At 44.7% G+C, this 17,723-nt stretch overlaps 1 protein-coding gene across 1 annotated transcript in view; it reads left to right on the forward strand.

The window, feature by feature from the left end:
• nrxn1a (neurexin 1a) overlaps positions 1-17,723 on the forward strand; it is a gene marked incomplete at its 5' end in the record, with an annotated part of 119,349 nt that overhangs the window by 29,052 nt on the left and 72,574 nt on the right. The window contains 3 exons of the mRNA XM_084079255.1: positions 9,709-10,010; positions 12,815-12,838; positions 16,690-16,851. Coding sequence (XP_083935381.1) covers positions 9,709-10,010; positions 12,815-12,838; positions 16,690-16,851 — 488 coding nt within the window. The remainder of the gene's footprint in view (positions 1-9,708; positions 10,011-12,814; positions 12,839-16,689; positions 16,852-17,723) is intronic.

Genomic DNA, 17,723 nt, shown 5'->3' on the forward strand with positions numbered 1-17,723 from the left:
CAAAAACACACACACACACACACACACACACACACACACACACACACACACACACACACACACACACACACACACACACACACACACACACACACACACACACACACACACAGACACGGGCACACACAAACGAACACGCATGCACACACACAGACACGGGCACACACAAACGAACACACATGCACACGGACACACGGACACGGGCACACACAAACGTGCGCGCGGCGCGGGGCTTCAGACGTGCACGTGCATGCACTTTCTGTAGCCCCCCTATCGCGGAGTTGCCATGGAAATGCCAAATTAGTGCGTGTGTGTGAAAGGTTGAGGAGGACGATGAGGAAGGAGCCAAAGCCGCACGATATGACATGCTCCACGTGCACAGGGCTGCGTGCGTGGTGTGCACGCTGAAATGTGTGCACATGGGGGTGGGGGGTGTATCTATGCTGATGAGGTGTTTAACCACTTCAAACCCCCAGCATCCTTATTGTGGGGGAAGACTTTCGCTAGAATCTTTGCAGATCAACAAGCTCGCAACGTTGTGAGCTTGTCGATCTGCTATTTTACAGCTAAAGCTTTCAATGTAAAACAGAAAAGACACTAGTATAGAGCCCTGAGGGACTCCGTGTGGTTAACGGTGGCGTCGGGGCGGTGCGTGTCACAGCTGGTCCCACGAGCAACAAGAGCCCCTCAGAGAGGCAGTTCCTACCCCTCTCTCTCTCTCTCTCTCTCTCTCATTCAATTATAATGATAGATTAATGATGGCATTCAGTCTATCTCCGCTCCTTTCCCTCGCCACATCTTTCTCATCTGGTTTCCAATTTCTTCCTCTTCTTGCTCTGTTTCATTAATTTTTCTTATTCATTCCTCATGTCTCCATTTCGTACCCCCCCTCCCCCTCCACACCTTTTGTTACCATTCATCTCCTTCACTCTTTCCTTTCTATCCATCCATCCTTCCTTATCCTTATCCTTCCTGCCCTCCTTCCTGCCATCAGTCTTTCCCTCTTTCGTTAATTGAATAGTAGTTAACCAACTGAAACCCTATAGTTGATGTACAAGCTCACATTGCGATGCGTCGTGAGCTTGTAGATCGGCTATTTTCTTCCGGCTATTTTTGCCTCAGAATAGGGATGCTAGGGTTTGCTCTTAAAGGGATAGTTCTCCCCCAAACTTATAATTGGTTTGCTCTTAACACATTCCACGCCAGAGTTTAATATCATAATGTACTCACCAGTGCCAGCGATTTATTGTTTTTTTTTCATTTTTTTTTCATGTAGCCACAGACTTCGCTAAATACCTTAAAATAGTGCGTTAAACTGTTTGTAAACACACAGGGTAGCTGTGTGAGATGCCCAGAGAAGACCGTTTCGATCGGCGATCCGCCATTTTGAAGTAGTCACCGTTTCTGTTAAACAGCGATCAGCAAGGAGAAAAACAAGAAATGGAGGATTAGTGGGAGCTTTAGAACCCTTATAATTATTTGATGACCGGCAAATAGTCTCCATTGTGTCTCCTACTGGAACCGCTGCTTACTGGTCCGCCGGTCATCAAATTATTGGCTTAGGAATGCGACAAAAAACAAAAAATATCCATGAATTCTCCATAGGGGGTAGTATTTTTTTGGGTGAACTCTCCCTTTATCCAGAGCGACTTGTGACAGTGTAGTGCCTCAGTAAACTAGGATCACAGTGTAAACCAAGAACCTAGCATCAGTCTAAAACAATATACTATCAAAATAATATTCTGTACCTTGAAACCATAGGATACCAGGTAAACAATGAATCTAGCATCTATCTAAATAATGCTATCTACATGTTTGTTTTTTGCTTTTTCAACCTTCCGAAAACGCTGTTGCCGTCTAAATGGAAGGCTTTAGCTGAGAGAGAGATGAAGCAGGGAGCAGGGACCCCCTGCCATGTTGTGTAAATGTATGTTTTTTGTTCATTTCAGACATTTAACTATAGGCTACTTAAACCTTCAATACTAAGTACTTGATTTGCTCCTCTTCCCCCCTACACCAAACCCCTTTGCCAAAAATAGCAGATCTACAAGCTCACAACGCTTGCTTCTCGCGCTAGTTATATCCGGCTAATGTTCCCCTCAGAATAGGGATGCTAGGGTTCAAGTGGTTAATATAAAAAAAAAAACATCCTATCACACAAAGATTTGGCGGACCACCTATAGTAGCTCTAAGGACCCCCTTGGGGTCCCGGACCCCCTGTTGAAGACCCCTGCTATGCTGCATAGACATCACACAAATTATATACGACCAAGGTTTCTCTCTTGGCCTTCCTCTTCCCTGCCTCCCCTCTACATCTTCCTCGTGGTTGTCTCTGCGTCTCGGGTCTCTCGTTTTTGCCGTCCTCCTGGTGGTGGGCGTGATGAACTGCGTCCCCTCTCAGGATGGAGGGTGACATGTCACTGTCTGTCTCAGTGTTTACGCTGAGCTAATACTGACTCACTCCATTAATCTGTAGGAGAGCACAGAGTAACGCCTGCTCCAACCCTTCCCCCCTCCTCCACCCCCACGCTATACGTACGTGTGTGTGTGTGTGTACAGTGTGTGTGCATGTGTGAGCGCAGGTTACCAGGCATACACATACACAGTGTGCGACGCACGCATGTCCGCAGGTCTGTCCGAGTGAACGAACGCGTAACCCGATACGCATTTTCCTGCCTGTGCCGCATGTGCAAGTATGTGTGTGCGTGCGTGCATGTGTGTAGTCGATAGACATTGTGAGGACCATTTCCCGGTCCTCACAAGAGACATGGTTGTTTAATTACATTTACAATTACAAAAAAGATTCCGGTTGGGGTTGGGATTAGATTTAGAGGTTAACATTTTAGAGGTTAGGTTTAGGGGTTGGAATTAGGAGTTAAATACTTACAGTATATGCGTGGCAGTGTCATGCACCCGAAAAATTGCTGATCTATATTAAGCTCTGCTATTTTTCGGCTTTGGGCTTACGGTTAAAAATGGCTACATTTATTAAAAATGGCATTCATAAAATTGCTGTCCTAAATGTACAAGTATGGTAACTTGTGCGTGTGTGCGTGCGTGTGTGCGTATGTGTGTGTGTCTGTGTGAGAGAGAGGTAACGGAGCGCGGTGGGAGTGCATGGTGAGTGTTTGCAGGGCCTCTCAGATCGATGCAGTAGATGCTTTATGCGCTGCTGTCCGCTTTAATGACATGTGTGTAAATTAGCAACAGAATGCGCAGAGTGTTGCACACTGAAAGCTAATGGCACCTCGGTAAATTACAGCCAGAATGCCACCGGACGGCCGCCTGTGTTCTCATTGTGAACCACTTGGGCCCCCCCCCCCCTCTCGATCCCCTTCCTCATCTACATTTTGTCGGCGTGTCTGTTTGTGTGTGTGTGTGTGTGTGTGTGTGTGTGTGTGTGTGTGTGTGTGTGTGTGTGTGTGTGTGTGTGTGTGTGTGTGTGTGTGTGTGTGTGTGTGTGTGTGTGTGTGTGTGTGTGTGTGCGCGTGTGTTAAGTGTATGTTACTATACTTGTGAGGGCCAGATGTCCCAACAAGTATAGTAGAATTTGAGAAATAGACATTGTGAGGGACATGTTCCTGGTCCCTCACAAGAGAAATGGAAATTATTTGGGGAATTAGGCAAACAAATAGGAAAAGATTCCGGTTGGGGTTTGGATTAGGATTAGGTATTTAGAGGTTACGTTTATAATGGGGTCAGGATTGGAGTTATGCCTGATTTATACTTAGTTTTTTCAGCAATTTTCTGGCATTTTCAATGCTGTCCTAAAATGTTGATGTCCTCAAAAGTGTAGTATTACAAACGTGTGTGTGTGTGTGTGTGTGTGTGTGTGTGTGTGTGTGTGTGTGCGTGTGTGTGTGTGTGTGTGTGTGTGTGTGTGTGTGTGTGTGTCGGAGCGATTGCGTCGCAAGCCTGTGTGTGTGCGTTTGTGTATGCCGTATTTGTGACTGTATACGCGATCGCATTAAGCGTGTGAGGCTATTGCAGTGTTTGCGTGAACGTGTATGAATATGTGTGTATGCGCGCGCGCGCGCCCGTCCCTCCCTCCCTCCCCCTTTTCGCTCCCCTCTCCGTAAAGAGCAGCCTGGGGCCCTGAGTTGGTAATAGCTTTTCTGACAGCAATACACCAATATTTACAGAGACCAGGCACCCGCCTGCCCGCACCCCCGCACACATTTCACGCACGCTGCATAAAAAAAAGAAACTCTCTCGCCCCGACACCCTATCTCTCTCTCACACACACACACGCGACACACACACACACGCGTGACACACGGGGAAGGCTGCGTGACGCGCAGTGTCGCACGTGTCCCTCAGGCGCGCACACAGTTAATTAACATGCTGGGAGGGGAGGAACTCACACGCATGCTGGCAAGCGACACATTGTTTTGCACTTGGTTTGTTGTCGGGGCAGAAATCTCGTAAGTCCAAAACCGTTCCTTTTTTCATGATTTTTTCATGATTTCTTCTGTTTTACATACGATAGTGAAAATAGCCTATCTACAAGCTCACAACGCCTCGCACCGCGAGGCATTGTGAGCTTGTAGATTGGCTGTTTTCACTACTTTTGCGCGCCACTCTTGAATGATGAAGTATAGGGGCGTTAATTCAACGAATAAACATAACAAGTTGGAAACATGGAGATACGAGGTTTCTGCACGACATACAGCGAAGACTTGCCCACGTATTGGCAGTCACACTTAAAGGTTTTTTTTTTAGTCGGGCACAGAGGCAGAAAGAGACGGTTTAGCGCGCCGACACGTCTTTTTGAGTTCTGCTCTTCCTGCATGTATACTCCATCGTTATTATTTTCATCTTCTGGTCGTGTTCAGTCAAGTACAGCTGATTCTGCCGCTGTGCACCTCTCCCCCCCCCCCCCCCGCCTCTATACCGTAACCAATTAAACCCTTATACCCCATGGTCTGTACCTGGCACCTCCTTTTCCCTCTACACCAAATCTCCAATCTTGCAGAATGTTCACTTTTTTTATGACATGCCCGGAACAGGCACCTATGTGGTTAACCACCTATAAGCCTTATATTCTTTGTTGTGACGAGTGGTTAAAATAGCCAATCTATAGACGCTCATTATTTTAGAAAATGCAGAAATTGTTTGATTTAAAAACATATATATGTATATATATTTTTTTTTTAAATGGTATGTTAATTTGCATTTCACCTAATAATGCCATGGCCAAAATAGGGACACTATGTCGCAAGTGGTTAACGACCAAATTGTACTTAAAATCCAATCGGAGGTCTTACTTCCTACTTACGCGACACCCACGCGCTAACTAAATCACACAGGTTTTCACACTGCCACCACCAACCCCTACCCCCCCCTCCCCCCTTCCGCACCAACCCCCTACCTACTCCATCCATCCATCCATCCCTTCCTTCTCCCGTAAGTCGCCTGCAGAGTTCCTCTTTCGTCTTGGCTCACGCCTGACCCAGTGCGTTGAGTTGTGTTGAGTTCCCCCTCTGTTCCCCTCATTAGCGTGAGCCAGAAGATGGTGGCTACGCCAGAGGCGTCGTGCAGAAGGCTACAACCAGCTAGCGAGCAGCAAAAAAGGAGGCCAGCTAGATCTGTGGGAGAGGAGCTGGAGGGAGGGGGGGGGGCAACGGGAAGTGTGAAAGATAGAGGGATGCGGTGAGGGAAGAGAGAGAGAGAGAGGGGGAATGGGGGATGGATGGTTGCTTGGAGAGAGAGAGAGAGAGAGAGGGAGAGGGAGATAGTGTCGTCCCTGCTTGTGTATGCCAGCACAATAGTATATGGCGGTTTTATAATGCGAGCGCACGCAGATTTGTGCGCGTGTGCGTAGGCGTGTGATTGTGCCTCTTGCTTGCGTATGTGTACGTGTTTATGTGCTGTTGGGTGTGAAGGATTTTGTGTGCGTGTGTGTGCGTGTGTGTGCGTGCGCGCGTGTGTGTGTGTGTGTGCGCGTGTGTACCTTATGTGTGTGCAGATAAGAGTGCGTGAACTTAAGAATGATGGATTGCAAAACCTTGGTCTAGTGTCCTTGCAGGTCACTAAGGGTTCGCACGGTAAGTTGCCATTGGCTCTCTGCCTGCATTGTGAATTCTGATTGGCTGATCTGGCTTTGCTGTGGCTGGCATGATGCTTATATAGGTACTATAGTCGTTCTCCATCCTCATCCTCATAGTTGCTCAGCCTTGAAAGAAGTGAAAGAGAAAAAAAAAAACATCTTTCCCCTCTGCCTTCTTTCTCTCACTGCACACGTGTGCAGAACGGATATACACACGCCTCCGCACTCACACACACACACAAACACACAAGTTTGTACGGCATGTCACGGAAAGCCAGCCGCGTTGTCAAGCAAAGTGCGGGTCGCTTTGGATTGCCGGCGCAGCTTTTCTTTCAAAAGGCGAGATGGCAGGTTTCATAACGAGTTTGGAATGCTACAGTCGACTCACCGCCGGCTCCCTTCCTCGCAATCCATGCCGTTTAATCTCCAGCCCACATGGATGATCAAAGCTTGTTTATACGCCACTCCATGCACCGATTAGAGGTGTATGGGAAAGGAAGAATCTCCTTTCCCAACCGCTGGCAGCGACGGAGGGGCGGCTCGACAATAAACAACACGTCTTACGCAATGTGTGTTGTGTTGTTGCTGCATGTGTCCAAATCAAATTGACGCACAGGCCCCGGAAGAGCCTTTGTTTTTCACTCAGCTGGCTCTCTCTGATGCCATCCATCCACCATTTTGTTTGTGAAACAGGCGGTGTTTCTATAGCCTTGTTTAAAAGATGAGAGGCTTAACCCCTGTAAAGGGGGTTCTGGGGAATCCTCCCCCGTAAGAAAGGTTTTCTCAATTAAATTTGGTGTTAAATACTGCAATCTAAAAGCACTCAAGAAGTAACTAAAGGAGACAATAATGGCTTCATTTTGAGGAGGGATGATATTTAATTCATATGATTAAATGCTTCCAAGTTATGTTCTGTTAAGTGCAGATTAGTAACATAGTAATCTGTGTTTAAAACGGGTATAATTAACTGGGCCATTATGTTCTAAAAATAAATCCATTAAACAGTAAACCTGATCTGTGATGGAATTTTATTTCGATTTTAAATCAATTATAATCCAACAACAGACACTCACTTAATATAAAATTGACAAATAAATAACATTATAAATCAATAAAACACCACCCACACAGGGCATAAAACCAGGACAGAAAAGGGGTCCTTTAAGGTTATACTTTAGCTGTATTTTTTATTTATTCTTACATTGTGGATCTTGTGTTATCTGCCCTTGGCTATAGCCATAAATGAAAAATATTTGCTTTAAAAGCAACTCTGTGGAAGAGTCTGCATATCACAAGGTCACAAGATGTCAGGTCTGTTTAACTTTATCTATAACAATACCCCTATGATGGAGCCTTCAGCATTCTGAATGACACACTGACAACATCAGTATTCCTCTTTAAAGAATGATCTGTCTGTGCATATCTTACATCTGAAAATATAGTGAAATATAATATTGTAACCCCTTCACCAAACCTTGTGGTCTATCTAGCACCAGCAATGTGTTCTATATTAGGTCTACAGTGTTGACTACTCTCTAAGTCACCGGTTCCCAAACTTTTTAGCTCGAGACCCAAAAGAGAAATCTGAATGTCTCCCCAGGACCCAAGCGAGTGAAAATAGCAGATCACAGTAGAGCAGATCAATAGCAGATCAATAGTAGATCACAACGGGTCGCGATGCAACGCGTTGTGAGCTCAAGTAGATCGGCTATAAGCCAATATTTTGATGACCAGCGGACCGGTAGGCAGCGGTTCCGGTAGGAGACACAAAGGAGACACTACCGGAATCACTGCCGGTCATCAGATTATTCGCTTAGGAATGCGACAAAAACAAAAAAATATCCATGAATTCAAGACTCCCCTATTTTTGGGGGTGAACTATACCTTTAAACAGATTTCTAATTCTTTGATGTTTTTTATTTATTTACTCTTTATTTATTCTTTGAAAAATAAATGTGTCCACGACCCACAAATGGGTCCCGGCCCAGTGTTTGGGAAACAGTGCTCTAAATAATGCAATAGTAGGCTGCTAACACCTTTTAATAGCAAACTGAATGGGAACAGTGATCAAACACACTGCTGTGTCTCAAAAATAAACATGAATGTAGAAAGAAATCTCACAAAAATAACCCATATACAGTAGCCTATATGAACAGTATGACCAAGCAAATCAGAGCAGCAAACCACAAGTGACATGATACTGTAAGCCTAGGCAGAATTAGAATGCTAATTTATGCCTGCAACGTGTTTGATCAATTGCCAGCTGTTAGCTTGCGTAACATGACATAGGAACAGTATTTTAAGGTAGGGTGAGGGATATTTTTTGTTCAAAACAAAAGTTTTTGTTAAATAAACAGAAAATAATGTTTGCAGGTGGGTTGCCAGTTTTAGTCAATCAGGAGAGAGTACCTATTTATCAATTTCATTGTGTTCCAGTTTCATTTCTTTGTGTCATCACTTCCAATTTCACTTGTTTATCCTGTATCCTGTATGAGTTCTCTTTCCTGCTTGGATAACATTTGTATCCCGACCTGGAAATGTATTTTATGTTTACTAAAGAGCTGGAGAGACGAGGAGACTCATGTTAGTGAATAAACACTCTATAAAGCAATGATTACTATCAAAACATAGAGCTATTTAAAACTTAGATTAACAAAATAAGTTCTACTTATTTGAGTAAATTATTTTCCTACTATAGTTCTAACTATGAACAAAAAAGGGTTTTCAAATAAGTACTGCTTAACTCCCAAATGGTGTGGACAGCATACTTGCACAGAAAATAATAACTTTGATGAAAAAATATATAGGATTTATTTCGTATCGACCTAGACGGTCTTCATCAGGGTCTGTCTATAGTTCTAACTATATTCCTGTCAAACAAAGACCATGTAATGTTTGCCAGTGTGAATGACAGGCACATCTCTGCAGTGTGAGTGAAAGATATCAGTGCACACATCGGGAGCAAACGAGGGCAAGTTTGAGACGGACAGACAGACACTATGATCCCGCTGTTCTCTTGTCTTCAGACTAAATACTGCATCACCCGTAATCCCGCTATAATCGGCATAATCTTTGTTTCACTATTTGCTGAATAATATCTGGGAAGAGAGAGATTGTAAGATGATTTAACCCGTTAAAACCGGGAAAGCGTCTGTGTCATTTTAGATCTTAGCGTGGGCTATTCAAAAAATAGCAGATATACAAGCTCACAGCGCGTCACTTCGTGCCGTGCTGCGAGCTTGTACATCAGCTATTTTTGAACATTTTGAAAAGATCTTGAAACTGTAAGAACCACTTTAGAGGGCTTTTGTAGAATCGGCCTCAGGTCTTAATCGGTTAAAAAATAAAATAATAATAAACAGTAATAAGAGATCAGTAGCTTGGCAGCAATATATCCGAGGCTTAAGACCCTTAAGCCACCCCCCCCCCCCCCCCTCCTCCCCTCCCTCCCGACGCCACTGTTTGTGAGTGTACAGGGGGAAGCGCGGTGTGGGAAGAAAACGATCACAGACGGTGTAAGCTCAGAGCGCAAATCCGCGCGTCGAAATGTGAAATGTAACGTTTTGTCTACTCCCGCTTTTCCCCTCTCTCCTGTTCCTTCCATCTTCCTTCCTTCTTCCTCCCTTTTCCTTCCTTCCTTCCTCTTTCCCCCCAAACAGCGCGCGAGGAGTACGTGGCCACGTTCAAGGGCTCCGAGTACTTCTGCTACGACCTGTCGCCCAGCCCCATCCAGTCGAGCAGCGACGAGATCACGCTCTCCTTCAAGACGCTGCAGCGCAACGGCCTCATGCTGCACACGGGCAAGTCGGCCGACTACGTCAACCTGGCGCTGAAGAACGGCGCCGTGTCGCTGGTCATCAACCTGGGCTCCGGGGCCTTCGAGGCCCTGGTGGAGCCCGTCAACGGCAAGTTCAACGACAACTCCTGGCACGACGTCAAGGTCACCCGCAACCTGAGACAGGTAACACCCTGGGCAACGTGAGGTGACGGAGGAGAGAGGAGGAGGAGGAGATGGTAAAGAGGGTAGAGAGGAGGTGAGGGGCATAGACATATAACGGTAGACGCCTCCTCCGACGGCCGCCGCCGTATTAGAGAGGGCACGCTTCCTTACTGACCAATCACAGCGCGTCTTTGCTGAGACTTGGCAGAATATAGTTGTATAAAAATACATGGGATATTTTTATACAACTAGATTCTGACAAGTCCCGGAAAAGACTCGCTGTGATTGGCCAGGAGTCAGGAAGCGTGCCCCCTCTAATATGGCGGCCGCGATATAGGTCGCTCCAATGAACTGCAGTGGCCAATGAGGTATCTAGGTTTCTATATCTAGGGTGAGAGGAGGTCAGGGGAAAGGAGAGTTGGAGGAGAGGAGGGTGAGGGCAGAGGAAAGGAGAGAAGAGGAGTAATGGAGAGGAGAGGAGAGTAGTGGGAGAGGGGAGGGGACGAGACGAGATCGGGATCAAGATTTGGAATGGTATTGATAAGCTGTGTGTGAGGTATGTCTGAGGGGTCTATAGTGAACTGTACAGAGGCCCACGGTGATGGATGGACGGATAAATGGATGGATGGATAGGTGAATTGATTTGCTGAGGGATGGATGGACGGATTATTTGGATGAATGGACAGATGTCTGGATGGATGGATAGATGGAACGATAGATAGGAAGCAAGGATACGTCAGTCAAACGTACAGATGGATTCGTTCAGTGAGTGCCTTTAACCCAGTGGCTCTCAAACTTTTTCATGTCAAGGACCCCCAAATTGACACTTTTTAGACCGCGGACCCCCATTTGAAAAGATATGTCAGGGACCCCCATAAGAGAAGATTTGTACGGCTCTCTAGCAGTGATTTCAACCATTTTAATTTCAAGGACCCCAGTTTGACATGCATTAGGCTACGGACCCCCATTTAATGGCATTTATACCTCTGGGACCCGAATTTATATTATAAAATCAATGTGGAACATTGATTTCAATCAATATGGAACAAAATGGACCCTAACGGGTCCATTTGGTTCCATTTGTACACTCTCAGAGTTACAGAACCACAAGGGTCCATTTGGTTCCTATCCATCATTTAGCTGGGGACCCCCTGGAACCACCTCAAGTACCCCTGGGGGTCCCCGGACCCCACTTTGAGAACCAATGCCTTAACCCATTCAGTCTGGGAACGCATCTGTGTCATTTTAGATTTTAGCTATAGCCATTATTTTATACTTTGGCTGTTCAAAAATAGCAGATATACAAGCTCATCATATACGCTATGAGCTTGTAGATCTGCTATTTTTGAAAAATCTTGAAAATGTGTGCAAATCTTTGTATTTTTAAAGGGAACATTTTTTACTCGAATCTTTGCATCTGGGAGTCCATGGAACACAATATTTTAAGATGGGGGTCCACAGCCAAATACATATAATTGTGGGGGTCCTTGACATGAAAAAGATTGAGAACCACTGATATATAGCAACATACGTTTTATTCAGAAAACTATAAGGGTTTAGAAGACATTTGCAGATGCGTTCCTGCGATTGAATGGGTTAAGAAATGTTTTGTGTATTGTATAATAATGAATATGGAGTCATAAGGCCTGAGTGAGCAGGACAGGGTGTTCCGGCGTCCGCACAGACCAGACACCGTCTGTCTGCTGGTTGGATAATAGATATTAATCAGTGATCAGCTGTCATTTGAGGCTGTGGTAATACGAGCGTATCTGAGGTTTAGCTCTTAGTTTACAGTGGGTTAACCACCAGACAGACCAAGCTACTGCTTTCAACACTGGGTGAGTGCTTCTTCCAAAGACAGTGTGGTGGCGTACTGTATGTGCGCGTGTTTTTCTTCTTCTGAGCGCACGTTGTGTGTATGTTAAAGGGAACGTGTGGCTGGCAAAGTGAAGATCCTGCAGTGCTCGTGTAACTCAGAGAGGATATAAATAGCCTGTTTATACCAATGGTGTAACTTAGTACATTTTACTTAAGTACAATTTTGAGGTATTTGTACTTCACTTGAGTATTTCCAATTTCCAATACTTTTACTTCTACTCCATTACATCTCAGAGGCAAATATTGTACTTTTACTCCACTACAATTATTTTAAAACTTCAGTTACTAGTTACTTTGCAGATATAAATTATTACAATATAAAACATATGAACAACTTAAGTCCTATTTTATACCTAGGCTATGTAGATCTGCTATTTTCAAACATTTCAGTACTTTTACTTTTGGTACTTTAAGTACATTTTGATACCAATACTTTTGTACTTTTACTCAGGTAAATTTTCAACACCAGACTTCTACATTGCAGAGTACTTCTACATTGCAGTGTTGATACTTTTACTTAAGTAAAATATACCCTCTCGGAGCTACACGAACACTCGGGGTTTGTTTTACTGTGTGAAACATGAGAGAGAAATGAACATTGAAGGGCTGGCACTGTGGCCCTACCATGTTGCTCTGCCTTATCTATCCTGTTTGCCTGTCTGTACTACTAACTTGACTTACTAACCTTTACTAACCTGCTAGTGAAAACTAACCTTCATCCATGGAATGAGTCATTCTACTAACCTAACCTGTGCCCTTCTCCTAGTTGAGGCCACTCCAACAAACCTACTAACCTCGCCAGAGGCCTTCCTTCTTTAGCTTTTTCTTTCTTTTTTCTCTTTTTTTCTCTCTTCTTCTTCTTTTCTTTTTTCTCTTCCGTTTATATTTCCCAAAAGTTGTTCTGTTCACAGTCTTTTGCTTTCCTTTCTCCCCCTCTTCCTACAAAGCACTCAGGCATTGGACACGCTATGGTAAACAAACTCCATTGTTCGGTAGATATCATTCTAATTGTCTATTAGTTTGGGTTTGCCCCGTGTCTATTTCCTTTTTTGAGCCATTTATAGACATCAAAACTAAAAACAAAAAAAAAGATATATATAAAAAAAAAAGATAAAGGAACAACTGTGGTTGGTAATCTATTTTACGCTTAACAGAATAAGCCCCTCCCCCTCCCTCCCTCCCACCCTCCCCTCTCCTTTGCCAACCACTTGTTTTCTTCAGTCCCTTCCTTTTCCCTCCTTTTATTTCGTTCACCCCCCCCCCCCCCCCATCACCCTGTGACATGTAGTAGGAGTCTCCCGATTGGCTCGCTCACAACACCTGCACGCAATTGGCCCGTCCCCCCAACCCAACCCCCCTAACCCCACCCCCACCCTTGCATGGCGTGCCCTGAAATCCCCCGTTCCTCCTCCTCTCTCCCACTCGGGGCCGTTAAAACGGACAGAGAGGAGCCCCACAACCCCTCCCTTCTGAGAAATGTTTTTCCTTTTTCCTTTGCCTTTTTTTTTTCTCAATCTCTCGTCCTCCACCCCTCCTCCACTGCAACGCTGCATGCCTGCTGAGCTCCATGCTGCCTTCTCTGAGCTGCGTGTCATCCTCCTCCATGTCCTGTATATACGCCAAGCACTGCCTCGCTCGTTGTTTCTATAACAGCCCCTGTGACCCCTCTCACCGCCGCGTCGCATGCCGCGGCGAGAGGAGCAGGCCGCATGTCCTTGGCTATGTGTGTGTATACCGTATATGTGTGTGTGTGTGTGTGTGTGTGTGTGTGTGTGTGTGTGTGTGTGTGTACGTGTGGAATGAGCTGTTTACGCTAACCCCCATCTAACACCCTGTCTGTCTCTCTGTGTGTGTGCGTGTGTGGGTGTGTGGATATATGTATACATCGATATGTGTGTGTTCGTGTGCGTCACTTCATTCAGACTCGCTGATCTTAACGAGCCATGCAATTCAGCCCCGCACCACTAAAAACGACGACTAACACCCTCATATTATCACGACTCACTCACCCTCAACACCCTTAACACGCACACCTGCGTCATCACCACCACTAACCAAGCATTGAAACCCATTAACCCTAACCTCAACACCATTTAACGAACCCAACAACACTGCTTGGCCTGGTGCAACAAACTAACACACTACTAACACACACACTGAGGCTACTACTGCCACTACTAACCAAACTAACAATTACTAACTAGCTGGCTATAGCTACCTAACACCTAACTGGATGCATTGTGCAGAACTAACAAGCTTTTGGCTGCTTAGCCTCCTCTTGTGGAGGCATTACTTTAACACCTGCCTGCCTGGGCTGAGTTTACCCAGCCACGACGACGAGCACCCTCAGAAAAGAGGGGATTATACTTTCAGTGGGCTTTGGAGAAAGCTCACAAACTGTGCCCTACTACTGTATGATGGCGTTCTAAAAATAGCCACCTCTTGCTAAATACTGTCGAATTTGTGTATGCAAATTGTGGTGATTTTTTGTCACATGCACTAGTGTGTGTAGGATGGATGTCAGTGCAGGCTTGATTGGGTTGGCTAGCTGAATGCTGGCTCAACTGGCCTCGATAGAAAGTGTTTAGGAACAGAGTGTTCTGGCCACCGGGAACCATTGTCACTTCAGGCAGAGTAGAGTGAATTCTGTGACTACCTCTGATAGAATGGGCTGCAAACATGAAATTGTACAAATCAAGGACATTTGTTTATTTATTTTCATGGGTTTTTATTAAGTTTTTTCAATATTACACAATTTAAATGTTGAAGAATTCACTCAATGTTATTATTATTTTTTATGTAATCCTTATTTATACAGGTAAAATAAATCCCATTGAGATCAAGATCTCTTTTTCCAGGGGAGCCCTGTTCAGGATGATATAATACAATAATATATTACAATTAATAATGTGTCCCGAAGGCCTGGGCCGTGGCATCGCGGTCCAGGCACCCTCGGTTGAAATCCCTTAACTGACAGCGTGTCGCGGGTTCGCGTCCCGTTCCCGACGACCTTTGCTGCGTGTCTTCCCCCATCTCTCTCCCCGTTTCCTGTCAGCCTACTTTCACTGTCCCTCTCCAAATAAAGCTATAAAAAGCCCCCAAAAAAAATCTTTAAAAAAATAAAATAATGTGTCCCGAAAATAGTCAATGCTGTGATAGGTGTGAGCTAACGCATCTTTGACCAGATTATTGTCAGCCTTGGGATTTGCTGCGGGGTATTTCACAAAAAAAATACGTATTCCCTATCAATTGCACCCCATGAAGCCTTGAATTCATGGAGATTTTGGGTTTTTTATCGCATTCGTGAGCCAATAATTTGATGACCGGGTGGCTGCTCTGTAGGAGACTCAATTGATTGGCTTAGGAATACGACAAAAAATAGAAATAAACCTCCATGAATTCAAGGCTTCATGGGGTGTCATTGATAGAAAATAAGTCATTTTTGGGTGAACTGCTCCTTTCACAACATCCAAATAAGTATATCTTCAACTATTTTCTGATTTCAATGATGCATGATTTGAAAACAAACAATCTGCACTTCCATAATAATTTTTTTTTACAGATTACACTTAAAAATGACTGCACATTCTATCAGACCATGTCACTTCTAGTTAGTACCAACAAAAAAACGGGGGTAATGGGAAATTGTCTTGAGCAGAACGACCTAAATATCATCACCAGGCTAGCCTTCAAATGTGTATGCATAATGTATAGTCAATGATCTATATTTAAACGTTGACTAAATCTGAAATTTAGCATACTTATATTCTAGAATAGTTATACTGTGGTTGGAGAGTCCCAGCCTGTCTGTTCTGTTCTCCCTTCAGTGGGATGACTCAGTTTGTGGATTCTCAGCGCAGTCAGGCTGTCAGATGCCTTTGAGCTGAAGTGGTGGATTCGGTCCGAGCGCTAACAGCCCCACCACAACCGTCCTGGAACTGGAGATGAGGTTTTTGGCCGGCGGCAAAGCGCTCATCCATCACAGAACTGGACTGTGGAGTGGGCTCACACACTGTTAACAGTGAGATCCACCGCACAGCCAGTAGAGGCCAAAAGCGTGTGCCCAAAAAACCCATTGCAGTTCAAGTGCAGAGAGAGTCAGGGATTCTGCGGAGAGTAGAGAGCCGTCGCTGAAAATGCAGGCAGGCAGGCCGGAGGGCCTGGTGCTACAGTATATCGCCGCTGTCAGGGCACAAACCTCTTATCTCCATAAGTCTAACTTTGTGTGTTTTATTCCTAAATGAACGCCCTACTTGATCATACTACAGCGCCATACAAAAGCAACAAAAGTACCAGACCCACAAGCTCGAAACGCGGCGTGTAGCGGCGCGTTTTGAGCTTGTAGATCTGCTACTTTGGCTGTTTTGTTTGGCTGAATTTGAATCCTGAAAAGTGACAGTTTTGGACATGTGAGGTTTCCGCCCGAACAGAGACGACACGTGGCACCTGGCAGTTATACCAGAACAATAACGTTAATGCTTGTTAAATGCCAGCGGTAGCAGCAGCAGAGCCAACGGTAAACACCACAGAATCAAATTGCACCAATTACCACTAATTCAACCACACCAAATCCAATCCTCAAGAGCAAGCAATCTTCTCCCCCCCCTCCCCCTCCACGCCACACAATACATTAACAACGCAACAACACAACGCACACAACACAAACACACACACAAACACACACATAACGGCACACCCAGTAGACGGCAGAGTAAAAAAAAAACGGGGGCTAATTGGGCTTGGTCAGCGCTCTAGCTAGTGCTTAGCGCTGCCTTTTGTTGTGAGTATATAGCGTGTCCTTTCCCTGTGCTTTGTTGCGCAGGTCACCATCTCGGTGGACGGCATCCTGACCACCACGGGCTACACCCAGGAGGACTACACCATGCTGGGCTCCGACGACTTCTTCTACGTGGGGGGGAGCCCCAGCACCGCCGACCTGCCCGGCTCCCCCGTCAGCAACAACTTCATGGGCTGTCTCAAAGAGGTGGGGAACACGCGCCGGTGTGCATTTTGACTTTGTGTTGATTTTGTAGGAAGAAAAATGTTCGACTTCCTTTTTCACTGACGGACACTAAATAAAACCTAATAAAAAACGAAACTATGATGACTAAATATATTGACAATTCCGTCAACAAATAAAAACTAGACTAAAATGTTATGGAGTGACTAGTGGAGAAGAGATCCAGTAGAACTAAAAGAGAAGTCATTTGATGTTTGGTTGTGCTCGCCGGGTGTTGTGCTCTGAAAATAGCAGATTTACAAGCCCACAACGCGTCGCAGCGCAACGCGTTGTGGGCTTGTAGATCGGCTATTTTCAGCATGCAACCAAGTGTAAAATCAGCCATTTAGACGCCATCAAGGCACCGCCAAAATATATTTTATATATCTTATGACATTTAGTCAACTAAAACTAGACTAACAGTAAAACATGTCAGATGACTAAAATATGTCTAAAACTAAATCAAAATGTGCTGTCAAAATCAACACTGTTGATTCGTCGACTACCTTTTTTTGCTGACAAAAACGGGGAAAAAATAGACTAAAACTAGACAGAAAAATTTATGAAAATAGCCGATCTGCAAGCTCACACAGCTAAGTATGAATTAGTCATTATGACGGCATCAAGGTTTGCCAACATACATTTTAGCCGACTAAATCAACTGTACATTTAGTTGACTAAAATCTAAAACTAGACTAAAAGTAAAACATTTCAGATGACTTAACTCAAACGAAATGGAATTTTATTCAAAAGACTATGACTATGACTTGATGTATAAAATTAACACTGATGCACGCAGTGAATCAGAATCATATTCATTGTCACATCACAGGTTTACAGGTGTAAACAGTGGGTGA

Source organism: Gymnoscopelus microlampas (assembly GCF_963454915.1).
Source record: "Gymnoscopelus microlampas genome assembly, chromosome: 14".
Taxonomy (NCBI): Eukaryota; Metazoa; Chordata; class Actinopteri; order Myctophiformes; family Myctophidae; genus Gymnoscopelus; species Gymnoscopelus microlampas.